Raw genomic sequence first — 16,428 nt, 5'->3', positions numbered from 1 at the left:
CAGAGATAAAGTTGAAATGCAAGAATAAAGCATTAAAAAAGCTAACAAAGTTAGTTCCAAAAATGCTTTTCGAAAAGCAACTGGATTTTCTTGAGGTTTTTTTTTTCTTTGAAGACATTTCACTTCTCACCCAAGAAGCTTCTTCAAGGAAAAAAACACCAAGAAAGTCCAGTTGGTCTTTTGAAAAGCACCTTTGGGACAACCATATGGATGATTAGGAAGCTCCATAGACACCAAACAAAGTTAGATACACATGTTAAAAGTAATATGATGAACTCTACTCTGGGAAACCCTGTAGATCAATTACTATTTTATGTAACAGGTTTGCCTGTTATGCATATATGCTTTATGGGATGCAAATCTCCTAAAAAGCATATAGAATAATAGAATTTATAAATACCAAAAGACTCAACATCAGTTTCCTATTCAGGTAATGCAGAGGGGAGAATAGGAATGAATTGTAATTGTGCTGCTATACTATTTTTTGTAAAGCATTTTGTGATACTTTTTTTTAAGGAAGAGGGATACCTTCAGAAAATAACAATAGATGGACTGATGCATCTCTAAGGACTTTCTCATTTGCATGAAGAATGCCCTAGACTCCTGAAATCCATGGGTTTGGCTATCAAGCAACACTGCATGTTCCCCTGTCAAAAGTGAATCAATAAATGAACACAATTGCAATACTACGAAATCTGATATGTTGTCATACAAGGGATTTAAAATGCAGTGTAATTTTGAAGTGAACAGGGAGTTCACTGAATTGGGCAGTTATGTAACCGTGATAAAGGAAAGGATGTTTTATATGAAAGTAGGACTTTCTGTGTGCTATCTATGGAAAAGACATTGTTGTCTTCCAACAGCTCAATCTGCCACAATCAGTACTCTACAACTCAGATTCTTCATTATGGCCAAAGTATTGTATGTTCAGCTACAATGTGGATGGAGTCACTGAATCAGTCAGCGTGAGCTTAAATGGACTCTGGGGGATGGTAGAGGACAGGAGGGCCTGGAGGAACATTGTCCATGGGGTTGACTTCGGGACTGACAACAACAACATAATGTGGAAGGCTTCAAAATTTATGGAAATAGGATTTATTTATTTATTTATTTATTTACTTACTGTACCCGTTTTATTTTCAAGCAAATGTTATGGTCAAGCACAATCCATGAAATAAAAAGGTTGTTTTTTTTAAAATGAAAACACTGATACAACCTTCACTATGGTATTGCAAACATTGTCATCAAACTTTACTTAAAATAAAGTTAAATTAGAAACAGACTAAAATTGCCAATATTTGACTGTACAAACAGGCAAGCATATACAGCAAGTAAAAGTTGCAAATTTTTCAAAATTTTCCTCCTCCTTTTTTTCTTCCACCTAATTTAGCCCATTTGGAGCTTCTTGGGAATGCATTTATTAGAGAGGCTAAGAATGACCTTTCCTAGTCAAGTTGAATTTTTACTTACAAATCTTACATAGTGGTTAAATTCAACAAAGGGAATTCTCTTTAGATCTTTTCGTAGCAACTTTGGTTCTTTTTTTAGACATTTTACCGTCCGAACAAAAATAACGATGGGGATTGGACAGTAATGGATAAATCTCATCCAGGTACTGAACTGGCTATGAATATCTTTTGGTAAACTCATAGCCTCCGATTTGAAGAGATTCTTAGCATGGCATGTGAAAATCCCACTAATTTCAAGCCCTGGCCAGATGCGTATTCTCGAACTGGAATCAGTGGCTAAAAAGCAGCCAGCGTATCGTTAGTCACAATACAACAGTAAGGTTGTGAACATACCTGAGCAATGTTCAAGGTCTAGAGCATTGGAGGATGGGCAGGACAAGACAGGACAGAACAAAAATAAAGGAAGAAAAAAAGAAAAGACAAAACAGTGACTATGAGGCCAGCCTCAAGTTGATACCCCAAATCAGACCAAGCCCACCCACATGGTCAGGCAAAAAAGGAAAAAAAAAGAAGCACAAAAATTTAAATAAAATAATATCAATTAACAGTAGACTATTCATTACCAGCAAAGGTAATGAAAACATGCCAAGGCATTCAACAGACAAATTCTACCGACTCTTCATCTAAGCAATGCATCTATCACCACCATCTTTCAGTCAATCAATCAATCAATCCATCAATATTAAAGGAGAAGATGTCTGCTGTAGAACGAAATCTGTCCAGGGTATATTTGAGGCTGGCCTTATAGGGAAAAAAAGCAATGCCAAAAAATTTCCTTTTTTTAAAAAAAAACAACCAAAAAAATTATCTTTCAATTTAGAAGTTTTTTTTTTAAAGCAATAGGTAAGTAAACAGAAATAATCATGCCCAATTAACCTAAGGCAGTAATAATACTGAAGAGGAAAAATGTGATCTGATCCTCAACTGTTTTGCTTAGTTAGCTACAGCAAAGAAAAAGAGAAAAGAAAAGTGCAGGTTCTATGCAAAGGAAAAGCCATTACAGCACAATACAGTACCTGCTTGTTTAGGCCTAGCATATTGCAGACCATATCTCGGGAATAGGGCTGCTCCAGCACATACCGCAACAAGGCAGTCTGAGGCTCAAACAGATCCTTGAAAACAAGAATAAAAGCAAACAAATCCCAACCTATTGGCACAAAATAAAAATAAAATTATGAAAACTGAAATCAAATGCACTGTCCACACAAAGCAGCGGTTGGTAACGTTGACACCCGGGAGCGCTAACACACACACACACACACACACCGATACTCCCAGACAGCCTTCTGCACATCCTTCCAGTAAAACAGACACACACGGTACGCTCACATTTGGCTGATAAGGTCATTCGTTCTTGCAATATTACCTGGGCATTCACGCATTAAGAACTCACAAAACTTTCTACAAGCAAACTGAAATTTCTGGTGGGATGGATGGAAATTTTACATAAGACTTTAGATTCTTTTTAAGAAAAATGTCCAGCCTATTTTGTGAAGAAGCATATGACAGTGCCCAGACCTAAAAAGACTGCCAAATGCTGAAACAAAGTATTAACTTAGATCGGGGTATCAAACTTGAGTTGTCATGGTGTCGTCACGTGACATATTGCGACTTTCTCCCCATTTGCTAAACTGGGTGTGGGCGTGGCCAATGTGTGAGGCATCTGGCCTTTGGGCCATAAGTTTGACACTCCTGGAATAAATATATGTCCAATTATGTCTTTTATCTCAAATGCTTTTTCTACCAGAATTGTATTTCAGGCTTCATTTGTTTAGAGGACAGGAGTGATTTGTTACAAATATTACGCAGCATCTGGCAGAATCATCTATCTATAGAAAGGGAAATTAGACTTGTGCAAAGCATCTATAAAAGAGAAGTTTTACAATGCATTCACCCTCAATAAAGCAGTATACCTCTTTTTGAGTCATTAAAATGGTTACGAGGTCTGCAGGGCTCATGTGGCTGCTTTGGAAGATGTTCCCAGTTGCCTCCAGGCACGGAGCCACTCTGCTTCAATGGCAGTTCCACTAGAACTTTTTTTTTTTTTTGGCAGTGTACAAATCACTGGGGAGAGTTTCTGAAACAGCTGCAGGGACTCATTTATTCAGCTGCTCCAAAAACCTGGGGGGAAAAAGCCTCTTCATTTTCACTGAAGCCTAGTAGACAAGAAGTTCCTATTTCACCATCTTTATGGCTTTATTTTCCAAGCATTTTACATTGGAAAATTAAGAGCAAAGAATCATAGTTAAAAGAAAGGTGTAAATTTATCCGCAGAGCTTTAATTGGTATAAAAGCAGGACTCACTAAAGGTGCAGATGTAACTAGATGCAGCTAAAACTGCATCTTATTAATAAAATGAAGTTTGTATTTTATTTGTATTTTTTTCTATTAGCTCTGGAATCTGATGGAAATGCACCATTTCCTCATTAATAATCTTTTAGCAGGGTTTTTTAAAAAAAATAATTATTGTTGCTACACTCTTGTTTCTTTTATATTTCTGTGATTTGGAATAATTGTTTTGTTACTTATAGGGTGCCTAAAACCTGGTGGGTCATAGTTCAAATCAATCATAAACAATATTGGAAGAGGTACTATTGCATGTAGAGTATGCATGCTTTATACTATGCCCATGTCTGATCCTGAATTTTTGGATTTTGGGAAGAATCCTTTTTTAAATATTTTGCTTTGCTTTGAAAAAAAATGAAGGAATGTCTGAGACATCTTGCTGCTGTCAAAAACTTTCCAGGGCTAGTAAGAAAAAGTACCTTTACTTTACTTTATGGCTAGTAAGATACTTTATTCTCCTTTCTTGATGTAGGTAAGAGAAAAAGAGAGAGAAAGAGAGGGAGAAAGGGCGGGAAGGAAGGAAGGAAGGAAGGAGGAAGGAAGGAAGGAAGGAAGGAAGGAAGGAAGGAAGGAAGGAAGGAAGGAAGGAAGGAAGGAAGGAAAGAAGGAAGGGAACGTTTTCCAGAATTAGTGCAATGTTTGTGATATCTTCTAAGAGTTCAAAAAATAAATAAAAACTAACCTCCCACATACACACCTGTTTAATGTTTTTTAAACAAGCACTCAAATTATCAAGCTAAATCTCAATTTTCACTGAATTTTTGAAATAGGATTAATATTCTTTATTCTATTATATTTCAAAGCATTCACAAAGGTCACATGCACATATACCTTATCATATGGCAAAAGGCCTTTCAGTGGAAAACGAAGTGTTGTTGGGTCCAACTTCCATGAATTGCAAATAGCACCAGAGTTGTTCACTACAGGAAGAAGACTACATCGTCCTGGATATCAAAGAAAGAAAATCACAAAGTATATCATTCCCTAAATGTAATGATTATCATAACTGGGTTATTGTTACTTAGCTTTCTCATAAACATGTCAAACGTTCTACAGATGGCTACAGGTTACATTTTATAAGTATTTTAAATATCAACATGTCCCATTTTCAGATATTTTAGATAATCAAGTTATCCTGAGCTATATGAATAGCAAATTTCAACTTTTCAGTTATTATTTTTCACTGTTATTATTATTAGATACAACATGAAATCACATCTGCCAATTCTTTAGCTGGCATTGGCCTTCATACACATCCCCAGAACTTATCGTATTTTTCAGAGTATAAGATGCACCAAGGTTTTGAAGAGGCAAATTAAAAAAAAAGTTTTTATACTCTGCAGACCTCTCAAAAATGGCCTGTTTTTTGCGAACCCCGCCCCCTTTTAAAGGCATGACTAGCTTTCAGGAAGCTTGTAGAGTGCTCCTGCGGGGTGGGGACACCCCAAAACTAGCAAAAAACAGCCCATTTATTGCTAAAACGGGCCCATTTTTTTGTCAAAAAAATTGCATGCATAGCTTTTAGGAGGCTTATAGAATGCTCCTGGGGGCTGTGGCAAAATTGGGCAACAAGCGGTCCATTTTTCGATCATCTCTGCCCTCCCCAGCCCCCTAGGAGCACTCTGCAAGGCTCCTAAAGGCTCTGCAACGGCCATTTTGGTGAAGGGGGTGGGGTTTCAGAAGGCAAAAAATGCTATATTCAGTGCATAAGACGCACCCAGATTTTCAGCCTCTTTTTTGATGGGAAAAGGCGTGACCCGTCAAAAGCGCGGACGACAAAAGCGCGATCGACAAAATCGCGCCTTTGACGTCATCACAGCGCGACGAAAAAGATCGAAAAATTCAAATAAAAATTAATAAAAATTAAATTAAAGCAAGCCGATTCACATAAAGGTAAGGGTTAGGGTTAGGGTTAGGGTTAGGGTAAGGGTAAGGGTTAGGGTTAGCTTTAGAGCGTTAGCGTTAGCGTTAGGGTTAGGATAAGGGTTAGCGTTACGTTTTTCGTTACTTTAACGGTTAGGTTTAGGGTTAGGTTTAGGGTTAGGTTAAGAGTTAGGGTTAGGGTTAGGTTTAGGGTTAGGTTTGGGGGGGTTAGGGGAAGGTTTTAGCTTTATTTTTACATTTTTTCGATCTTTTTCGTCGCGCTGTGATGACGTCACAGCGCGCTTTTGTCGAGCGCGATTTTGTCCTACGCGCTTTTGTGGTGGAACCGGGAAAAGGTGCGTCTTACACTCCGAAAAATACAATATGTTGCACATAGGATATGTGCAGATCCAAGTAGTGTGGTCTTTAGCAACAGAGAGTTGGAAATATCATCAATGTGAAGATTATACATTTATATATTTGCCCATCTTATATTAAACTCTGTGCACCTCCCAGTCACAAGGTTTTCTAAGTGCCATTCAAGATTTTTGGTAGTGCACACACAGTGTGCTGATAACCACTGGGACTATGATGGCCAGTTTATGCCATAATGTTTCAATTTCAATTTTCAGATCTTGATATTTTGTGAGCTTCTCCAATTCTCTGTTGACTGTTCTGCCATCCCCTGGTATTGCTACATGATAATTTCTTCTTTTCAACCACAGTTAAAATGCTATGTCTGCTATGTTATGTGTCAAGACTTTAATCAGCTTGTATTTAACTTGCTCATTTTTGACTATTTTTTCAACTTTTATGTTTTTCAGTTTTTCATTACTGGCACATGATAATTTTTGTAGATGTTAGAGCTAATCATTTTTCAACTATGCTATGTCATTGGTTATAATCAGTTTGTATGAGCTGCACATATGATCTACTGTTTCTTCTGCTTCTTTGCACAATCTGCACTTTGAATCGTTTGATGATTTCCCCCACCCCCCTCCAATTCTGGCCTTGATTGCATTAGTTGATTAGCTTGCTGTTGAGCAGCCAAATCAATCCTTTGGCTTTTAAAAATTTTTTCTAGTGTACCAGTTCCAAATGATTGCAAGGTTTTATCTTTATTTACTTTTCTTTGAGTCTTTTGTAGAAATTGACCATGCAATATGGTATCAATAGCACTTAGACTTCAGAGTGCTTCCCAGCCCTCTCTAAGTGATTTACAGTGTCAGCACATTGCCCTCAAAATCTGGCTCCTCATTTTATCGACCTCGGAAGGATGGAAAGTTGATTTCAACCTTGATCTGGTCAAGATCGAACTCCTAGCAGTGGGAATGCAAAGTTAGCCTGTAATACTGCATTCTAGCTACTGTGCCACCACAGTCATGGCTTTCTTTGCCAGCATTCTGCTTGTATTATTACATTATTTCAATATTCATGCTTTGTTTCCTGTACATTCAGTCTTATTATTATATACAGTTGCTATTATTAGGGACTCTCATTTTATAGACAAAAATATATAATCCAAAGATCTAATCTTTAGAAATGCTTTCTATAGTACCCTGGCCATGAGCGTTGGACCTAGCCATTGAACCCTGCCCCTTTGCAAGGGTTTTCTTTATTCCTCCCTAATTTGTACATTGATTCAATTAACAGTACAAATGTAGACAGCTGACATAATAGAGTTATGATAAAAACAAAACATAGGACAAAATCAACCACAACAATTGCTATGCATCAGGGGAAGATAATTAACATAGATATACTCCTAAAGAAAAAAAGATGCATTACTGAGTAAATCAATATTCCCAACCCAGGGCCCCCTAAAGGGAGCCAGGTTTTTACAGATTTGTGAAAGTCCACTGAGGTATGGGCCATGCAGGTCTCAGGAAGAATGCTGTTCCATAGGACATCCACTAAGAAAGCACATTTCCTAGGTTTCACTAGATGTAAGTTCATCTTGATCTTACTGGGTTGGCAGAAATAACAATGAATAGAATCCCACAGATAACCAGGATCTAAGCCATGATACACCAGGGGCCAGTCATTCTTTCTTAGTGCAGCTTATTTCATAAGGCCGTTGTTCTGGGATATAGTGGCTGGTGGCACAATGGTTAGAATGCAGTATTGCAGGCTACTTCTGCAGACTGTCAGCAGTTCAATTCTCCTGGGCTCAAGGTTGACTCAGCTTTCCATTCTTCCGAGATCAGTAAAATGAGAACCCAGATTGTTGGGGGCAATATGCTAACTCTGTAAACTGTTTAGAGAGGGCTGTAAAGCACCGTGAAGTGGTATATAAGTCTAAGTACTATTATTACTAAGTACTATTATTATATGAACTACTTTGAGCTCTCAAAAGAAGAAGAGGATAGAAATGCAATAAATTAGTCCATGTAAACTTATCATGTCATATTTAACCTGATGACCAAATCTGTAGCCTGTTTTGTTTTTATACCAAGATATAGATTAGAGCTTAGGAACCAATGATAACTATCGGTAATAGACATATCAAATGCCTTCAAACTTCATAGGCTAGAGAGATAATCCTTCAGTTTCCACAAGTACAATTGCTACATACACAGTAAATGCTTACCGCAGATGGAATTTATCCTTGCTGTAGGCCTGAAGGAATCCACAAAATCCGATACAAGGTTACCTAACAACTAAAAAACATACCAAACAGGAAAACATGATTTAAACTCACTAGCTACAAATTACAGATTAATTCAAACCCAGAAATCACAACTTGAAAGTACAATGGAAACAATTTCTAACAATTTACAGTTTGCATAACAACTGCATTCTGCAAGTTATGAGTTGCAAATGATATAATTTACAGGATGCCTTATTTTTAGGTTTTTTAATCTGTGTGTGTGCACGCACGCCTTTGAATCAGTGTTGACTGCTGGTGACTAAGTGGACAAGCCTGTGCAGTATACTTGGCAAGATTTTAAAATAGTTTGCCATTGCCTTATTCCTAGGGTTAAAGAGAGACTCTGGACCTAAGTCACCCAGCTAGCTTTGTGCCCAAGGCAGGACTAAAATTCATAGTCTCCTATTTTCTATCTTGATGCCTTAACCACTACACCAAACCTAGTTTTTTATCTGTATTATCTCTTTCATATTCTTTTAAACTTGTATTTCTATTCATTTTTCTTTATAAACAACTTAAAAATATCTTCCTGTCCTGTCTGTCCATCCATCCATCCAATTTCTTAAACTGCCCATCTACTATCTACTGTATTTACTTCCTAAGGTCCAACATTGGATTAAAAAAAATAAAATAAACACCAAATCTTACCCAGTGAGGAAGTTTTCCTTCAGGATACAACTTTCGGATTTCTGTGACGGCAAAGTAAGCAGGTAATAAACATGCATTCCTTTCCAAAATATATGCAACAACCTAAGGGGAAAAAAATCAACAAACCAGAGAAGAGTTTTATATATACATTAAAAATCAACATTTGAAACAGTACAAAGTGAAATCTTGTCCAGAGCTATAGTTAGATTCCCATGTCTTCTTTCAGAAATAATTCCATTTCATTGTTGTTCAATTTAAAAAAAAGATATTTACTATTTACTGGAGTAGCCCTACTTCCCAAACCTTTGCCATATTTCTGAAGATTTTGTGAATTCCTATAAACATGCTCTTGTTTCTCAATGATCCTACATAAATTATGGGACTATTTGCCGTGAGATAAATTTTCCTGCTGGAATTAAATAAATATATATCCAGTTTTTAAAACATGCTCAAAATATGTTGGGCACATTTCAATTATTTAAATTAAAATTAGGTTTATTTAAATTGTGCATGTTTCTGAGTAAAAATACTATACAAATGCAATGAAAACATTAAACATTTCCAAGAAGACTGGAGAATAATGAAGAGTCTTTTGATTTGTTTTAGGATGTAACACAAAAACAGCAAAGCAAACTGAATTTAAATAATACAATCCACATATTTTTAACGTCGCTTTAAATAACTGCCTATTCTGAGTACTTCAAGGAAGCAATATCAATTGAAGAGTGTTATTACTACCTCTAAGCAAATATAGTCTGCAAATTACAAAAGAATTTAATTAGCAGAAAAGCCTCAAAATGTTTCTCAGTTCTCTCTTTTTGAAACATTTACAATTGTTGAACTGTTCCACTAGAAAACAGCAAGAAACTCAGATCTAGTTTTCTCCATTTATATGCTTACCTCTCTTGCTGCTAATAGTTGCTGCACAACAGCAGAGCTCACAGTGTTAGGAATAGTTAGGATTTTCTCCAGGATGCCCTTCAAAAGGTCTCGTACCCCCTGTAACACATAGATCAAATTACAAAGGATATTATGCCAAAATGCAAAATTCACTTTTTAATTTTGTATAAATGAAATAGACTTGTAACACTAATATCAAATTGTACAAAACATGTTATATCTGTCTATACATAAGCTTTTTCATTCAAACTGTGCTTCGCAATCTGCCATTTCTCAAAAAAAAACACACAAACCATCTGCATAACTTTTTCAGGTGAGTTAATGTTTTTCAGCTTTCTGGTTAGAAGTTGCTTCTCTTCTAATTTAGGAGAACTATGTGCAGGAACAAATTAATGAGCAGTGATCTTCTTGATGGTGTAGAATCAAGGCAGATGACACATTACTTCCTGTGTTTGATATCTCCGTTTATCTCTAAGGGCTGTGTCATGACCCCGGCCCAAGCCTCTAAAAATCCTTCTTTTATATCTGGGTCCTACAAATCAGATGAGCATGCCTGTTTAGGGCGTGTCAAATTTTTCAGTTTCCAACTTCTAAACATTAGGGGTGCTCAAAAGTTGTGACATGCCTTGGGGATGGTAAAGATAATTTTGGTTACTTTAATTTAGATGTGCTTGGTAAGTAACTACATAAATATCGTAACTTTTTAACATTCTGTTTGTTTCATCTCATATAATCATATAACAATGAGTAAAGAAATGGTTGAAAAAGACAATGGATGTGCCAACCCATTTGAAATGTATAAATCCTTATGACTAGAAATACTTGTATTGTTGACTGATCTGATAATAACTGAGATTGTAACATCAGTAAAATAGAATCACTGGAGCAGGTAATTAAGGTCTTTCCAATTCTACAACTGAATTCATTACAGACCGTTATACTTCATAAGTCATTATAATCTATGTTAGAGTGAATTATGAGTAAACTATAGCTCTATCTCAGTAATAGCTAACCTTTTTTGGCTCCCGTGCCAAAAGCGGGGGGAGCGCAGGGGGGTCGTGAGCGAGTGTGCCACACCCATAATGCTATGCCTGCACACCCTGCAGTCGCATGCGACCAGCACCACCACCCCGCTTTTAGTCTTTTTTAGGCTTCCCCGAAGACTCTAGAGGGCAAAAACCGGACCTACGAGCAAACCGGAAGTGTCTTCCAGTTTGTCCCTAGGTCAATTTTTCATCCTCCAAAGCCTTCAGGGAAGCCTCCTGAAAGCTCCAAAGGGCAAAAACCAGACATATGAGGAACCCAGAAGTTCGGGAATGGTGACTTCCAGTTTGTCCGAAAGGCTGATTTTCAACTTCCGGAGCCTTCAGGCCAGAGGGCGAAAAACTGCCCTATGGACAAAAAGGAAGTCACTTCCAGTTTGCTCGTAGGGCCGGTTTTTGCCCTCCGGAGCCTTCAGGAGGCTTCCCTGAAGTCTCCGGAGGTCAAAAACCGGCCCTATGAGCAAACCAGAAGTCTGTTCATGAACATGTGTGCCATAGGTTCGCCATCACAGCTCTATCTCCTACCTTTATGATAGACATTTAATTTTATATATTATATATTGAACATATTTCACATCATATGGGGTTGGAGATGGTTTATTGCTTGTTTATATGCTGTATGCTGCCCAGAGTCATACTGTTTGACTTGAGCAGCCTTATAAAACTTAAGAACAAATATATAGATTTAAGTATATGGCTAGATACAAAATACAAAAAAGCTATTATTGTTGTATAATAAAAATAGGACGTATGTATAGTTATTACCTTGTAGTCTACACCACCAATTATTTTTTGAACAAGTTTAAATGTCAGAGACCAAAGCTGTGTCCTTTCCCATTCTAGATTGTCAGAATTCAACAGAGATTCACAAACCATTCTAGGAAAATTAAAGAAAAAACACAATGAGTGGTATCTTTTCTAAGCAGAGCTGATGTATTATTATTATTATCTTTAAGCATCTGACTGTCTGTAATAAATTCTCTTTTGCAGTTTATCTGAAAGAAACATACCTGGGTGGCAGTAATCCAGTCTCCACAGCCATTGCTAAGCAATCATATAAAAAAGAAATTCTTTTAGGACTATGTTGACTATGTATGAACCTTACAATCCACTGAACACACTGTTCATGAGATTCCTGTAAGATAAAAAATTATATACATTCAATGACATCACAATTTGTTAAAAACCATTAAAAAAATTAACCTTGATAAAAAATTCCCACAACCGATTGCAATCTCAGTGCAAGAATTGACAATTGAACAGTTTTGGGTTGTATCATTCTTATTTTGATAAAACCTTTAAACTAAAATAATTAAAAGTCTTACAAACCCAAATGCCCATATATAACTAGAAGCTGGAAACAGACATTGACAGGATTTTTTTTAAAGAAAAAGATGGCAATATCCTATTCAAAAACTGCTCAGCAGGATCTGCCGCTAGTTAGAAACTCTGTCAGGGAATTTACAGATATGACAGGTAGCCAAGATATTGATAGAAAATATTAGGTTTATAAAAACTATAAATGTATGAAATTACTGGAGGAATTGGAACTGGATGTCATTAAAAAACTAGCAAGTAAAATACTCACCTGGGAAAGATTGCTCCAGAACTGTCGAAAGGCACTCAAACAGCTGATTAATTTAGTTCGCTCATCTTCTGGGGTATCCATAAACATGCTAATACAAGTAAAGCCCAGTTATTTATAAAGCATTTCATCACTAGTTATTACAACAGAATCTCTAGCGTTATATCAGAAAATGTTTACATTACACTTACCCAGGAAAAGCTTCCTCTATGACTTCTGTTTTCTATAAAAGAATTTAAAACATTGTATTATCCTAAGAACAATTTAGCTTTTATCCTATGCCACCTATATGCCATGTTTAAAACAAAGTACCCAGAACAGGCAGAGGAAGAAACATTCGCAAGTAAAACCCTATCTACTGATACCAGTTAACTAAAGGAAAAGTTCTCCTCTATGTAGGTAAACAAGTGAAAAAGGTAAGCACAAAGCCAATAAACGAACAACCCCACTTCAAGTATCACTCAATGGTCTAAACTTATAGACAGAGAAATGAAAATATTTTGGGTAGGGAGGAGAGGTTGATAAAAATATCGATAAAATTCAAGGTATTTTACTACATGAGATAGAGAAAGAAAAATGGAACAGAAACAAGGCTCGCTATTGTTCTGTGCCAGCATCTGTCAATAAAATATTATCCTACATATGTATTCTAGGCACATACTGTCAGCTAGCCTGCTGCTTGTTCCCATAGACAGTAGACAATCTTTCTGGGCTTTGCTTATCTCTCCAAGGTTATTTTTTCTAGCTTTGGTATACAGCAGCCCCCTGGTTGCCTAGCTACAAGGGGGTTGGCTCTACAGTTTACTTCTATTTGCTGTTTCAAGCACTTTGCTTCAGATCTTTTCTGAAACTTGTTGCTTTTGCTTCATTCCTAGTAAAAGTACTTTTTCTGAATCTATGGAGCCAAGGATTTTTCTTTTCTAGGAAATGGAAATGGACAGAGGCAGCCCTGATATATACAACACATAGACATCTACACAATGTATAGAAAATACAAAGTCCATATTGGGAAGCCATTAAGAAAGCAAAAATAATCCCACCACTAATAAAATATCTATAAGCACTTGCCCCACATCTCAAAAAAGAATGATCTGGAACTGGAAGGGGAAGAGATGAAGCAATTCCCTTGTGAGGAAGAAATCCCAATGTTGGGAACTATTACATCTGCAAGAGTGATGAATGGCAGAAAACAGAGGTGTCTATGTGATGTGCTGCACAAAGCAAAAGGGGTTTTCATCTCTCATAGTTTTAGAACCTGAAGATCCAGCCAAGCCAAAGGCGGTATAGTCTTCACTTTGCCAACAATAGTTATGCCCATCAACTGGGACCGCTTTAATAGGAGCCTAGCTTATCCAAGATGAACAAGACTATCCAGAATAACTGAAGGTTACATGGAAGCCCAAAGACAAGCACCTTGCCTTCTTAGTGGAGAAGAAGCAAGGACTATTTCAGTGGCAATTCTTCATTTTCCCTAGAGGCACCTAATCTATAGGGGAGTCGGGATATTAGAGCAGTGTTTTTCAACCACTGTGCCGCGGCACACTAGTGTGCCATGACATAGTGTAAGGCGTGCCGTGGGAAATTACTTTATATATAGTCAATATAGGCACAGAGTTAAATTTTTTTAACATTTTCTAATGGTGGTGTGCCTCGTGATTTTTTTCATGAAAAGTGTGCCTTTGCACAAAAAAGGTTGAAAAACACTGTATTAGAGTTAGATGCGGTTGGACCTCATCTAGGTTGTCCTAACAGAGTTAAATATCTATCTTTAGATATTAAATATCTATCTCCTCCTTGGGTTGCCCATGGAAGCAAGAAGCATAGGGACCAGTTGTCCCTCCAGTTGTTGTTCATGGAAGCAAGAAGCATAAGGACCAGTTGTCACTACTACTACTACTACTACTACTACTACTACTACTACTACTACTACTACTACTACTACTACTACTACTGCTACTACTACCTCTCCTCCTCCTCTGTTGTTGGCTAGTTCATTCTCTTTTTTTCCTTCTCCTTCTTTCTCCTCCTCCCCACCTCCCCTTCCCCCTTTGATTTCTCCATCATCTGCCTTTTGCAAAGTTGCATCGAAGGTTTCTTTCTCGCCAGCAGCCATCTAAATCCAGCATGCACACTCTCCCTTTCCACCCCTATCTCCCCGCAGCGTTCCCCATCAGGCGGTGACCATCCTTTTGATTGATGATGATGATGATGATGATGATGACTGGCCGTGGCGGGCGGCGGGACTCACCACCACTTCCTCGAAGATACTCTGCAACTGCGCCTCCATCGGGACCGCCATGGTGCGACCCGAAGGTTTTAGTTCGCCACGATCCGGGCGGGAGAAAAAGCAACAGGATCGCTTCTTCCCCGTCGATGCTTCCCTTTCCGGAAGTGTTCAGGAAGGCGCTTCCTTTCACATCCGGGTCGCGGGTAGCTGGGAGAGGAATACTATTATTGCTGGTGGTGGTTGGGAGGGGGATGCTGTAGCCTTTATCCCTGCAACGGATTGGAGGGTTAAGAACCTAGAGCTCCCATCTGCTTGCTTTAAAGCAGGGGTCTCCAACATTGGCAACTTAACGACTTGTAGACTTCGACTCCTATAATTCCTCAGGTGGCTGAGGAATTATGGGAGTTGAAGTCCACAAGTCGTTGGAGACCCCTGCTGTAAAGTTCAGTGAAGCGCGCCAAACTCGGATGAAAAAGCATCTTCAAGCGGTGGAATTGGCGAGCTCCTCGATTTCCTAAAGAAATAGACACCGCATTACACCCCGATTGCACAACACACATTAGGAGTGACTCCAGTCATTGTTTCTCTGCTCCGATTTTCTTTAATAACAAAAAACGAGCAGTATTCCTCCAGAACTTAAATTTGGTGGCCGAATCCAAACGTTTAAGACTGTTTATAAGTTTGCGAACTACACAGCCACCAATTGCACCAACTTGTTTGACTTCTCACAAGACATGACTAGAAAATAATTTGAAAAACCTGGAGGCCACTCTTGGATTTCTTGCCGGGGAAAGGGGGAAAAAAAAACCTAATGTTTTGATTTTGGAATTTGATGATTAACATCTGTTTTGATAACAAAAATATTGTGAAGTGTTGAAGTTATGCATGTTTCATTTGCATTTATAGTCCTTATGTAATGGTTTACATTTAAGATTAGAAGATTTTTGTGCTGTTAGTTTGAATATTGATTATTAGTATTTTTAGGGTTTTTTAAATGTACTTTTTGTCATTGAAATGTTCTTGAATGTTTTATTTGAGTATAAATGAAATTTGGAAATTTTGATAGGGAATTAAATGAGTAGATCATCTTTGATTAAAGAAATATTGTGAAATTTTAAAATTATGCATGTCCTATTTATTATTTAGATAAGTTAAACTTTTAAAGGAGGAGAAAAAGCATATAAAACTCAAAGAAGTAGTGCAAGACCGGAAGATGTGGAAGATTTTATGTGGCCCATAAAATCGCCTAAAATCAGACAAATGGATGATATCCATCATCAACATAGCATGGACAGTCATTTGCATAATGCACTGAGTTATTTTATAATATGAAAAGGTTATTTTTTTTAACTTAATGTTTAATACTAAGGTGTCCACTGCATTTTTTACAAATATTAAAAAAGAAAAGATAAAAGGAACTTACTAGAAAGATACATAAATATGAGTTTTCTAATTTTACAGCACTCTTTAAGTGGTTTTACAGAGTCAGCATATTTTCCCCAACAATTTGAGTCTTCATTGTTCTGACCTCAGAAGGATGGAAGACTGAGTCAACCTTGAACCAGTCAGGATCAAACTCCTGCCAGTCAGCAGAATTAGCCTGCAATACTGCATTGTAAACACTATGCCACCCTAGCTCTTATATTTACAGGTAGTCCTTGAGTTACGACCACAATTCAGCCCAAAATTTATGCTGC

At 37.4% G+C, this 16,428-nt stretch overlaps 1 protein-coding gene across 4 annotated transcripts in view; it reads right to left on the bottom strand.

Moving 5' to 3' along the window:
• The window catches only part of MED23 (mediator complex subunit 23), a 48,816-nt gene that overhangs the window by 28,908 nt on the left and 3,480 nt on the right, over nt 1-16,428 (bottom strand). Inside the window, exons 1-11 of one of the 4 annotated variants that reach the window (XM_087718474.1) lie at nt 14,753-14,889; nt 12,696-12,727; nt 12,508-12,595; nt 11,930-12,054; nt 11,685-11,796; nt 9,877-9,975; nt 8,977-9,078; nt 8,269-8,338; nt 4,647-4,759; nt 2,486-2,581; nt 1,803-1,820 (exon numbers count right to left, since the gene is read on the bottom strand). In XM_087718474.1, the coding sequence (XP_087574600.1) occupies nt 1,803-1,820; nt 2,486-2,581; nt 4,647-4,759; nt 8,269-8,338; nt 8,977-9,078; nt 9,877-9,975; nt 11,685-11,796; nt 11,930-12,054; nt 12,508-12,595; nt 12,696-12,727; nt 14,753-14,803 (906 nt within the window). In that variant the 5' untranslated portion in view covers nt 14,804-14,889. Of the gene's footprint in view, nt 1-1,802; nt 1,821-2,485; nt 2,582-4,646; nt 4,760-8,268; nt 8,339-8,976; nt 9,079-9,876; nt 9,976-11,684; nt 11,797-11,929; nt 12,055-12,507; nt 12,596-12,695; nt 12,728-14,752; nt 14,890-16,428 lie in introns of those variants that run through there. The other 3 variants (XM_087718475.1, XM_087718476.1, XM_087718478.1) reach the window with 3 other exon arrangements.

The sequence above is a fragment of the Thamnophis sirtalis genome, unplaced genomic scaffold, assembly GCF_051295495.1.
Source record: "Thamnophis sirtalis isolate CommonGarterSnake01/CBP01778 unplaced genomic scaffold, rThaSir2_p1.2 scaffold_6, whole genome shotgun sequence".
NCBI lineage: Eukaryota > Metazoa > Chordata > Lepidosauria > Squamata > Natricidae > Thamnophis > Thamnophis sirtalis.
The sequence above is the reverse complement of the archived record's forward strand: the minus strand, read 5'-3'. Positions and strand labels throughout refer to the sequence as shown.